Source organism: Salmo salar, chromosome 26 (assembly GCF_965601325.2).
Source record: "Salmo salar chromosome 26, fSalSal1, whole genome shotgun sequence".
NCBI lineage: Eukaryota > Metazoa > Chordata > Actinopteri > Salmoniformes > Salmonidae > Salmo > Salmo salar.
The window spans coordinates 28407142-28418362 of NC_138316.1; the positions used below are offsets into that span (position 1 = coordinate 28407142).

The 11221-nt window shown below is 43.5% G+C and overlaps 1 protein-coding gene across 1 annotated transcript; it reads right to left on the bottom strand.

The window, feature by feature from the left end:
- Positions 1 to 130: 130 nt before the first annotated feature.
- brd7 (bromodomain containing 7) lies at positions 131 to 9826 on the bottom strand. The gene is made up of 17 exons (NM_001141772.1): positions 9744 to 9826; positions 9038 to 9231; positions 7052 to 7160; positions 6826 to 6883; positions 6104 to 6248; positions 5810 to 5920; positions 5269 to 5444; positions 4261 to 4387; positions 4029 to 4104; positions 3738 to 3845; positions 3238 to 3373; positions 2817 to 2919; positions 2674 to 2733; positions 1564 to 1672; positions 1114 to 1257; positions 551 to 691; positions 131 to 303 (listed from the first exon to the last, which is right to left on the bottom strand). The coding sequence occupies exons 1-17, from the start codon at positions 9784 to 9786 to the stop codon at positions 242 to 244; spliced, it is 1902 nt and encodes a 633-aa protein (NP_001135244.1). The 5' UTR covers positions 9787 to 9826; the 3' UTR covers positions 131 to 241.
- Positions 9827 to 11221: the final 1395 nt, after the last annotated feature.

Below are 11221 nucleotides of genomic sequence, written 5' to 3' on the forward strand. Positions count from 1 at the left end.
CATCTTATGCCGTCTGAGGACTAAATGTAAGTTTGCATTTTGTACAGTTGCGATAAATTGTTTTGAAAGTTGTCTTTTTTAAAGGCTGAATCCCAACTTGATTTACGAAGACACGGAATATCAGATTGGATAAGGTAGATGACAAATGGCTTTATATATAAAAAGGTTTAAAAGAAATGCAAACAAAGAACCTTTTTGTACACTACAACAGAGATTGGAGGATGGTTGCCGTGAAATTCCATTATACTGCGATGACTGGAATCTGCTGAACTTCAGGCAAGGTATCCATTGGCTCAGCATCAACTGGAATCAAGATGACGGGAATAGCTTTGACATTTCAATTCATATGTAGCCATAACATTTTATACACCGTAACACCATTCAATACAACTTTACCACCTCAGGGGCAATTAAAAAGGTAAGTCAGTTTTGCAAGTAGGCCTTCTACTTCACTGAACACGTTCACAAAATAAACCAGTATATGGTTAGAATGTTTACTACCCATGACATAAATAACCTGGGAATCAGATGCCGGGTGGTTTAAGCCTACCTGTAGTGAGGTCTATGAGTGGTTCATCTGCCTCTAGGGGCAGAGCAATGCCCATGGCCCTCCTGATCCCATACACACTGCTCACATCTCCTGGAGCCACCTGACTGGTCAGTTGGGCCAGGTTACCAGTCACCTTCTCAGCTACAGGGAGACAAATGGGAAATTATATTAGAGCCCAACTTCAAGCCAAAAGGTGGAGTCCAAATAAAGATCATTGGTAGTGGTGTAGCTGAGAAATGGATGGCCCAGGAATTTGTTCCACTGGAATTAAGATAGTCAAAAGGAAATAGCTTTGACAGAAATTCATGTTTAGTCATAACCGTTTCTGGTTGCACAATTATTATTATTATTTGTTTTATTTTTTTACAGGGCCCGAAACAATTTTTACAGGGCCCGAAACAACGACTGTTGTGGGGGGGAAAGGTGATATCTAGTCAGCTGCACAACAATGACTTCAACCGAAATGTGTCTTCCGCATTTAACTCAACCCTTTGAATCAGAGCCCCCCCAATAAAATACAGAGTGGAATTCCATTCTCCCTTAAGAAAAAAAGGAAGCGTTACCCAGTTGCAGCTCCTTGGTTGTTGGGGCTAGCAGGCAGATGATGTTGGGGGGCTGCTTGACACTCAAGCGTTCCCGCTGCGCTTCCTGCAGCTCGCGGAGGAGCTTTGTAGTCTCATCCAACTTCTGCTGGAAGTGTTGGGCCTCTGATGCAAAGAAACATATGCACACACTCTTACTTAAATATCCTAAGGAAGCTTGCATTGACCTGTGCAGGGTCATCTACAATGGGTTCTATTTCTTGAATCCTCCCTCATCTTCATAGACTACATTCAACTGGGACTGCATATGGCCTACAACAGCCCAGGGAGGCTGCAGGAGTCAGAAATGCCTCAATTACCTTCAGGAAAGGTTTAAGCCTAGGGGATTTAAAATGTAACGCTTTGGCTCTCAGTAACTTTAGAGAAATAACTGGCATGCGGTCGGTTTGCTCAGTTAGAGCTGATCTATACCCTCAGAGAGGAGGTCCGGTGGAGTCTGGAGGTCCAAGCCCAGGCCGATCACAGAGCCCAGGGAGGCTAGTCTGCTTTCAGTCTGCTTGCTGGCCTCCGGATCAACCACCTGAGGGAAAAACAGAAGGATGAAAGAAAGGTTAGTAAAAGCATTTTTGTTTGGATTCAAAGTCACCCAGTGCTGCAGTCAGTAAATCTTTGAAATTGCATTCCTGAAAGGAGAGGCATCAGCTAGGCCAGCTCTTTTCTGGTAGCTCCAGTCGATACCTCTGCCAAGCCCTTTCCAATAAAATAAAGAGCAGCAGGAACACCCAACCAGGGAATGAGGATAAACTGGACACTGGCCAAGCACAGCAAACAGCCAGGTACAGAGAGCTGCTGTGTGCTTGAGACACCTGATGCTTTTCTTTCCTCCAGCCTCTACGCTGCTGTGACTGAGGAGCCATTCAGCCGCCCAACGAAGGGGGCGCAGAAATAAAACAGACATTTCCACATCCCTGACAGAGTGTGTGTGAACAGACCTGGTCTCAGGGGCTGGTGGAGAGAGGCAGTGTTTTGAAGGGGAAATGTTCTTTCTGTGTATTGGATCATGGCAGCTAGCTAACGAGCTTGCCATGTTGTTCACAGCTGTAACAGAACAGCTATGGCATGTGCAGAAGCTGTTAATATTATCCAACACTGGGCCTCCCAAGTGGCGCAGTGGTCTAAGGCACTCCATCGCAGTTGCTAACTGTGCTGCTAGAGATCCTGGTTCGAATCCAGGCTCTGTCGCTGCCGGCCGCGACCGGGAGACCCATGGGTGGTGCACAATTGGCCCAGCGTCATCCGGGTTAGGCCAGCAGGGATGGCCTTGTCCCATCACGCTCTAGCAACTCCTGTGGCGGGCCGGGCGCAATGCACGCTGACACAGTGTTTCCTCCTCCGACACATTGGTGTGGCTGGCTTCCGGGTTAAGCATTATGTCAAGGAGTTGGGTCGTGTTGGGGCATGTTTCGTGGGGGTGGAGCAGGATTGCTGGAGTTCACTTCAGGTGGGTGTAGTTGAGACCTAGGGTGTGGAGTCTCTCCTTTATCTGCTGAGGTTGTCCAAGTTTAGTGTCCTGAGACTTACCTCCATGTCCTTGTCTCCAGTCTCAGAGGTTTCTGTTGGTCCTTGCTCATCTGGACGGGTCTGACGGGCAAGAACACATCAAGTTAGTATTGTCCAAAGAAATGTTAAAATAGCCATATAATTCCCATGTTTAATGGTTGTACCTCTCTCAGGGTTTTGGAGTGCTCCCCGTTAGTCAACGCGTCCAGGAGGTTGTCTGCCAGTTTGTACATGTGCTCCTCCGATTTGGACAGGAACTCCGAGAGGCTGCAGACATTACATCAGTGTGTGTTTGTGTATGGTAGTCACATTTGGTCTCCTCTCAGAAGCAGCATTAGGGCTGTATCAGGTTTACCATGTGGTTTTAGTCTCCACCACAGTGAATCTCATCCATGCCAACAGAACCATAAAATGCCTACTCTGATATACAAACCCAATGAAATACAGGGGCATCTGGACTGTTATGAGCATGCTGGAATGCTCAAAGCTTTGTTTGGAATTATTTACTGTAAAGTAGTCCCTTGTTATTGTAAATGTCAGATCCGGACCGTAATGTAGGGGGAGGATGAGGAGCAACATGCATACCTCTCAGATCCCTGGAGGCTGGCTTCCTCTCCATAGAAGGAGTAGATCAGGTCAGAGTCCTCTTTCCCGATGTTGGCGAAGCTCGAGTCGTAGGCGGGTGCGTAGGAGGTGTACGGACCATAGTTCATGTACGATACTGCGAGAGCAGAGATTGGATTACATTACAGCTCGCAAACACTGATGGAGATACAGGACCACAGGCTGAGGGCTCAGCCTCTCACAGAGAGATACATTTATAGGACTATGAAAAACAGATTTTTATAGAATCACAATCTAACATGGCTACATGACCTTAGGAAAATACAATGTTGCCCATGAATGGATACATTAAGACTGGTATGTTGGTTGAACATTGGATTTATACATGCGCTTCTATACAAACTCTGGGTTCAGTCACTCAGATGAAGAGGTTATTCAGCCACTCTTGGGATACGATGGAAGTCGATATAAGAAATGCCTTTTGATTATTAAAACTTGTCACAAAGGCCCCTTCAGCTTACCTGGTGTGACCATGTTCCTCTTGTCCTCCTTGAAGCCCTGCAGGGTGTTGATGCCACTCTGCAGCCGGTTGGACATCATGCCCAGCTTCACAGGGCAGTAGCCCACATCTGTAGAGATAAGAGTTGATTGAGAAGTAGAGGCTCATTTACAATTAAAAGCTAATGATTTTATTACACTTGATAGAGTTAACAGTTGGAATCAATCATGGATTCCTGTTTTCCCATGTTGCACAAATAGAAATGGATATAGCGCAACTAGCTAATTGTGGCCGTGACTATGACTGGACCTACCTCCAGCAACAAGGTCGACTGGGTTCAGGATTGCCAGTGTGGTGGAACCATCAGACTTTCTCCTCTCAAAGTCCAGCTACATAACAATAAAACAATAGTAGTATTATTACATTAGTGACCATAATGAATATGATCACTAAATTAGACCATACATTTCCTATATAGTAGATGGGGTAAGAGAGCTTGGTTGGCCTAAACAGTTTAAGCCAATTCCATAGCCCGTAGCTCTCACCTCACTCTCCAGCCCTCTGCTGGACAGTTTGCCTCCTGAATCATCAATGAGCTTGCGGATCTCCTCAAGCTCCTTCTCTGCCTGACTGACGACCTTGGACACTTCGTCTTTGGAGTCGTTGTCTTTCCTGGAAGTATTGGAGAACACAGAATATAGAGGAGTAGGAGACTTTGAACTTAACTGATTCATAGGGTTTCATTGTTCAATACCAAAAAAGGATCAGCAGAAGAAAGGAATTTATTTTGCTGGCAGCCATTAGTGATTACAATACATTTTGAAACAGTAATATCTAATAGAGAATACATTTCATGCTATAGCTACAGTACATGTTCCCAATGAATATGCTGCCAGTATACTTTCAAACTTCACAACAAATCTTAAGTCCTCATGCTGTAGTCTTACTTGCGAAAGCATTTCAAATCAAGTGTTATTTGTTGCATGCGCCAAATACAACAGGTGTAGACCTTACAGTGAAATGCTTACTTACAAGCCCTTAACCAACAATGCAGTTAAAAAAATACCTAAAAGTAAGCGAAGACATTTTCTACTCATTACACCTCAGTGGGGTTTACAAGGACAACAACTCGTAGGTTTCAGAGAGTGATTGATGTGAAACGTGCTGCATAGTGCTGACTGAACACAAGACCTGACACGCTCAGAGGCATTCCTTTCATTCTCTCTCATCCTCCAGCCAGAGTCTGTGGAAAGAACTGATCCACCAAACACTTGGGAGAACAAGCCCACAGCACTTGGACACTATCCATGACTTAATAACAGTGTGTAATACTGCTTGCTTGCTTCCTGGTTGGGATCTGTGTTTGGTAGATGGCCGAGAACAGCTTCTCACAATCTAAGCTATGAAGAAGCACCTTAAACTCATATATAGACTACAGATAGGGGTTATGTAAATTGTGTCCGAGATCGAAATCCATATGTTGACTCTCTAAGCAATTAATACCTAAAAGCATATTGTCAGTGTTCATTTGCAGGGTAAAGTTATCATGGTACCTGGGAGTGTTTGGGGCAGACTGGGCAGTCTCGCTAGGATCTGTGGGGCTGGGGCCGTCTTTACACTGGTCCATGCTTGAGTTTCCCACCTCCTCTCCAGTCTTACTTGACCGGTTGGCTGGGTTCTCTAGGTCAGCCATGAACTCAATACTCTGCCTCAGGCTCTCAAGCCTCTCCTGTGGGACAGCAAGAGAGAGAGTTGACTTTGTTTCACCGCAATTTACGCCACAATCCCTTGTTGTTCCAACCAAGGGGTCTTGTGATTACAGGGCACCAATTATATATATAAAATATAAATATAAAACATATATATAACTTTGTGGTGAAGATTCGCATCTAAACATTCAGGGATATGAATATGGCGCCCTCTGCTGTTCATATGTGGCAACTAGTGATTATTTCACTCAAGCACACATGGGGCCAGTTTCCTAGACACAGATTAAGGCTAATCCAGGACGAAATCCCACTCTGAAGGGAAGATTCCATATGCATGTGTGTGATGCATGTGTCAAATTTCCTTCTGTAGACGCACTCTCCTTACCGGGCGGAGGATCTTCATGCCAGAGTGGAGCAGCTTCCTGGCAGCTTTGTGGTAAATGGTCTCTGGCTTGTTGTAGATCATGGCATTCTCACACATGATTCTGAAGTCCACCTGTATCAATGGAGATACAATGCAGTCAGTCACTGGACTCTGCATATGTTTAACATTGGGTTTCTATTTAAAGCAACACCTCAGGCTTGATTGTCAATCAATCCACTGCTTTAGAATGAGACAACTAAATAAAGCTATTCTGAAAGTTATTTGTCAAGAAGGTAGTGCAGCTGACAGGTGTACCTTGAGCTCCTCTAGTGACTGGTAATACTCATTCTTGACTTTCTCCTTCATTGCGCCGAAGTCCATGGGCCGCTTGATGATCGTGGAGTAGCCAGGAGCGATAAGGTCAGTCACAGGGAACGAGAAAAACGCACTTGGGTCTTTCCTACAAGAGAAAGTCAGTTGTTGCTTTGTTAGGCCTCAATGCAACATCTATTTTACCAGGTAAGTTGACTGAGAACACACTCATTCACAGCATCGACCTGGGGAATAGTTACAAGGGAAAGGGGGGATGAATGAGCCAATTGGAAGCTAGGGTTTATTAGGTGGCCGTATGAGGGCCAGATTGGGAATTTACCTAGGACATCAGTTTTTTTTTAAAGTTGTATTTAACTAGGCAAGTCGGTTAAGAACAAGTTCTTATTTACAATGACGGCCTAACCCGGATGATGCTGGGCCAATTGTGAGCCGCCCTATGGGACTCCTAATCACGGCCGGTTGTGATACAGCCTGGAATCAATCCAGGGTCTGTAGTAACGCCTCTAGCACTGAGATGCAGTGCCTTAGACCGCTAGACCCCGACTCTTATGATAATTGCCATGGGATCTTTGACCACAGAGAGTCAGGACACCCGGTAAAAAAATCCCAATCGAAAGACGGCACCGGGATATTTTTTTTTTAATAGACCAGAGGAAACAGACTGCTAATCAATTCATCGTCAATTTCTTATTAACTAGCGTCACCTTTGAAGCTGTCTGATGAGCTGACTCAATGCTTCCTGCAGTGGGGTCAGTTCTTTCTCTGAGGGAAAAAGGAAAAAGCACACAAGAGTGTGAGAGGAAGAGTAAGAAAGAAATGGTTAAAATGACCATTGGTCGGAATATATATTTCTATATCAATAGAAATTAAAAGGAAAAGAAAGGATTATGGAAAAGTTGCAGTCATTGTAGAAAATGGCAAGTAACTTACCTTCCACTTTATTCAAAGAGGACGCCAGATCTGAACGGATAGGGGTCCTGCTCGCCTCCCTATCATCCAAGTCTGTATCAGCATCCTGTCCCTTCTTCTTCTTTGTCATCTAAATGCACCATATAAACATGTTTGTTGACACTTAATTTTCATTTTTGAAAGATCACCTGTCCGTCAGTCTATGGGCCAAATAAACCCCTATTTGAATTCCGAAAATCAAAAGCCACTTCAAAGTTTAAATATTGGGCTCTTGGGCAAATCCATGTGGTCAGAGCTGAATTCCCCTAAAAGATGGTCTCTGCTCCACTCAGTTGGTGGAGTCCAGCAAACATAGTGGCTTGCAAAAGTAAAAATGCCAAGGGGGTGAATACTATTTTGTTGCCTTACAACCTGGAATTAAAATAGATTTTTTAGGGGTTTGTATCATTTGATTTACACAACATGCCTACCACTTTGAAGATACAAAATAGTTTATTGTGAAACAAACAAGACAAAAAAACAGAACTATTCACCCCCCCAAAGTCAATACTTCGTACAGCCACCTTTTGCAGCAATTACAGCTGCAAATATTTTGGGGTATGTCTCTATAAGCTTGGTACATCTAGCCACTGGGATTTTTGCCCATTCTTCAAGGCAAAACTGCTCCAGCTCCTTCAAGTTGGATGGGTTCCGCTGGTGTACAGCAATCTTTAAGTCATACCACAGATTCTCAATTGGATTGAGGTCTGGGCTTTGTCTAGGCCATTCCAAGACATTTAAATGTTCCCCTTAAACCACTCGAGTGTTACTTTAGCAGTATGTTAGGGTCGTTGTCCTGCTGAAAGGTGAACCTCCGTCCCAGTCTCAAATCTCTGGAAGACTGAAACAGGTTTCCCTCAAATTTCCCTGTATTTAGCACCATCCATCATTCCTTCAATTCTGACCAGTTTCCCAGACCCTGCCAATGAAAAACATCCCCACAGCATGATGCTGCCACCACCATGCTTCACTGTGGGGATGGTGTTCTCGGGGTGATGAGAGGTGTTGGGTTAGCGCCAAACATAGCGTTTTCCTTGATGGCCAAAAAGCTACATTTTAGTCTCATCTGACCAGAGTACCTGCTTCCATATGTTTTGGGGAGTCTCCCACATCCCCTTTGGTGAACACCAATGTGTTTGCTTATTTTTTTCTTTAAGCAATGGCTTTTTCTGGCCACTCTTCCGTAAAGCCCAGCTCTGTGGAGTGTATGGCTTAAAGTAGTCCTATGGACAGATACTACAATCACCGCTGTGGAGCTTTGCAGGGTTATCTTTGGTCTCTGTTGCCTCTGATTAATGCCCTCCTTGCCTGGTCCGTGAGTTTTGGTGGGTGGCCCTCTCTTGGCAGGTTTGTTGTGGTGACATATTCTTTCAATTTCTTAATAATGGATTTAATGGTGCTCTGTGGGATGTTCAAAACTTCTGATATTTTTATAACCCAACCCTGATCTATCTATAACCCAACCCTGATCTGTCCTTCTCCACAACTTTGTCCCTGACCTGTTTGGAGAGCTCCTTGGTCTTTATGGTGCCCCTTGCTTAGTGGTGTTACAGACTCTGGGGCCATTCAGAACACACACACATACATATACATACATACATACATAGATCATGTGACACTTAAAGTCCACCTGTGTGCAATCTAACTAATTATGTGACTTATGAAGGTAATTGGTTGCACCAGATCTTATTCAGGGGCTTCATGCCAAAGGGGGTGAATATATATATATATATATATATATATATATATTATTATTATTTTTTTTCTTCTTCATTTCACTTAACCAATTTGGACTATTTTGTGTTTGTCCATTACATGCAATTCAAATAAATCCATTTAAAATTAAAGGGTGTAATGCAACAAAATAGGAAAAACACCAAGGGGGATGAATACTTTTGCAAGGCACTGTAGGTGGAGCTTAGTCAGGTAAACAGGGGCTCTAATGAAAATATGGATTCCCAAACTCACCTTTTTCTTTTTCTTGTCATCAACTGGTGACATGGTATCGTTCCTTTCCTTATCCTTTTTTTTCTTCTTTTTCTTGTCCTTGTGTTTCTCCAAATCTGGATGTTCGTCAAATGTGTTTTCAAAGCTCGAGCTTCCAGTCGTCACCTCATTTCCAGCAACCTTCAGAACCAATTTAAGTGGTCTCTCCCCGTACTCTGTAGATGGGACACATTGGGTTAGCTTTAAGTATATTCCCAAATATTTGATTGTAACCAACTCAAGTTGCTGCTGGCAGTTCGTTAGCCGGCTAGCTCAACTGTGAGGTAGTCAACTAGTTAGCTAACTTAACTAGCTATGTTGCAAACAGATCACCAACGTGGCGAGTTGGCTAACGTTACCTCCCCACCGGCTAAAATATGTAAATGTGTATAATAACCAGCTAGCCATTTCAAAGTTCAATCTTCGGTTCAAATAATATAGGATACATGATAAGGCGATCAGCAATAATCGAATTAGATATCTATTCATTTTAACATTTGTTAACGAGCTCGGTACATATGGCTAAGCTAGCTGGATAAGTTAGCTAGCTAACTTGCAGTGAATTCAAATGGGTGATCATGCGTTAGCTAACCAAAGCTCGTGCGAAAACAGCTATGAAGCGCAAGCCATTTAATGGCCCAAGGAATTCAACCAATACATTTCTATTGGCTACCTAAATGTGTCTTACCTTCATATTTTTCAGACTTGTGCTTTTTATGCTTCTTGCCCATTATTTATATGGTTTGAATCTTTACGCTAGCTGACAGCCAAGTTGTTGTTCTTTGTTTTCTCTCCTGGAAGGCATAGCAATCGATTGCAGAGTGCTTGTTTGGTGCCGCGTGTCGGCTGGAGGTAAAATCACATTATTTTATAACCATGTGCAATGTTTATTTGTAGATAAGCCAAACCTACATAACATGTCCATGTTGTATGTTTTTATTGTAGTTAATAAAAAATATATATATTTTATTGTGTCAGAAATGGTCCCAGGCTGTATCATATCCGGCCGTGATTGGGTGTTCCAAAGGGCGGTGCACAATTGGCCCAGCGTCGTCCGGGGTCAGGCGGGAGGCCGTTATTGTGAATAAGAATTTGTTGTGAACTGACTTCCCTAGTTAAATAAAGGTTAAATATATATTTTTTAAATTACATAAGAATGTATCAACTTTAGTCACCTGTAGGGGGCGTGATTAACACAGTATTAGTCTCAAGGTTTTCCTAGATTTTTTAAACTGGACAGCAGATTCAGAAGCAATGTAGGCCTATAGTACATAATGAGGTGATTGTCCTATCTCCCTCTGACTTCATCACATCCTCCTACTGAGTAATTTTGTATAATAATAAATGGGCACTTGCTTTAGAAAGGTGAAGCACCCCAAGGTTATCAGATGCCCCTGGCCCGAACAGTCAGGCAGAGCCGAGAGGGATCCCAAACAGAGAGGAACGGAGGGTGAATGTAGTCTCTGATGTGTGAGTAACAGGCTTCCCCTCCGTGCCCTCTCTGGAGCCAACTAGGATAGACAGCTAGACCACTGTTTCTCACCTATTTGTTTTTGGAGCCTCACTTTGGAGACACGATAGGGAGTGAATAAGTGAATTTACTCTGAGAAAATGTATAGAAATAAATTAGGTCCAGAGACAGTAACTTTGACCCACTAACTTCCTCATGGCGGTTGCCTGTCCCACATTCCATTCCCCTTCTCTGTGACTTTTCACTTTGACCAGCATAAAATGCCAACCGATCCAGGACACATTTTTACTGTACGTTTAGCTTTCCCTGAGGCAGCCCCCCCAGGCTATTCACTACATTGTTTACTTTACATTTCCACCAGTCCAGTCTGCCTTTAGTCCTCTGTTGGACTGTCTTAGTGTGGATGCCCACACTCTACAACAGATAGATAATAATACTCTAACGTGAACCTGCTTTGAAACACTGAATTGTTTCTCTATCATGTAATAACTCCTATTGTCATTATGGATCACAAATAGGAGTTTTACTTACCATGGCCTGGGCCCAAGACCGGTAAACTGTGAACTGTCCAAAGGGAGAGATAGCCTAAGCTAACACTTGTACATGGCTTATTATTAGGACACCTGCACAGGCTTCTGCTCTGCCTCCTCTATCCCCTTCAGAGCTGTTATGCTCTGTTAAATCACCACATATTT

Excerpts from the sequence above, each read along its gene's own strand:
- brd7 (NM_001141772.1), bottom strand. The coding sequence starts at position 9,786 with ATGGGCAAGAAGCATAAAAAGCACAAGTCTGAAAAATATGAAG. Across the intron at positions 4,388-5,268 it reads TCTGCCCCAAACACTCCCAG|GAAAGACAACGACTCCAAAG; the intron begins GTACCATGATAA and ends CAATACTTCCAG. Across the intron at positions 4,105-4,260 it reads GCAGAGGGCTGGAGAGTGAG|CTGGACTTTGAGAGGAGAAA; the intron begins GTGAGAGCTACG and ends ATTGTTATGTAG.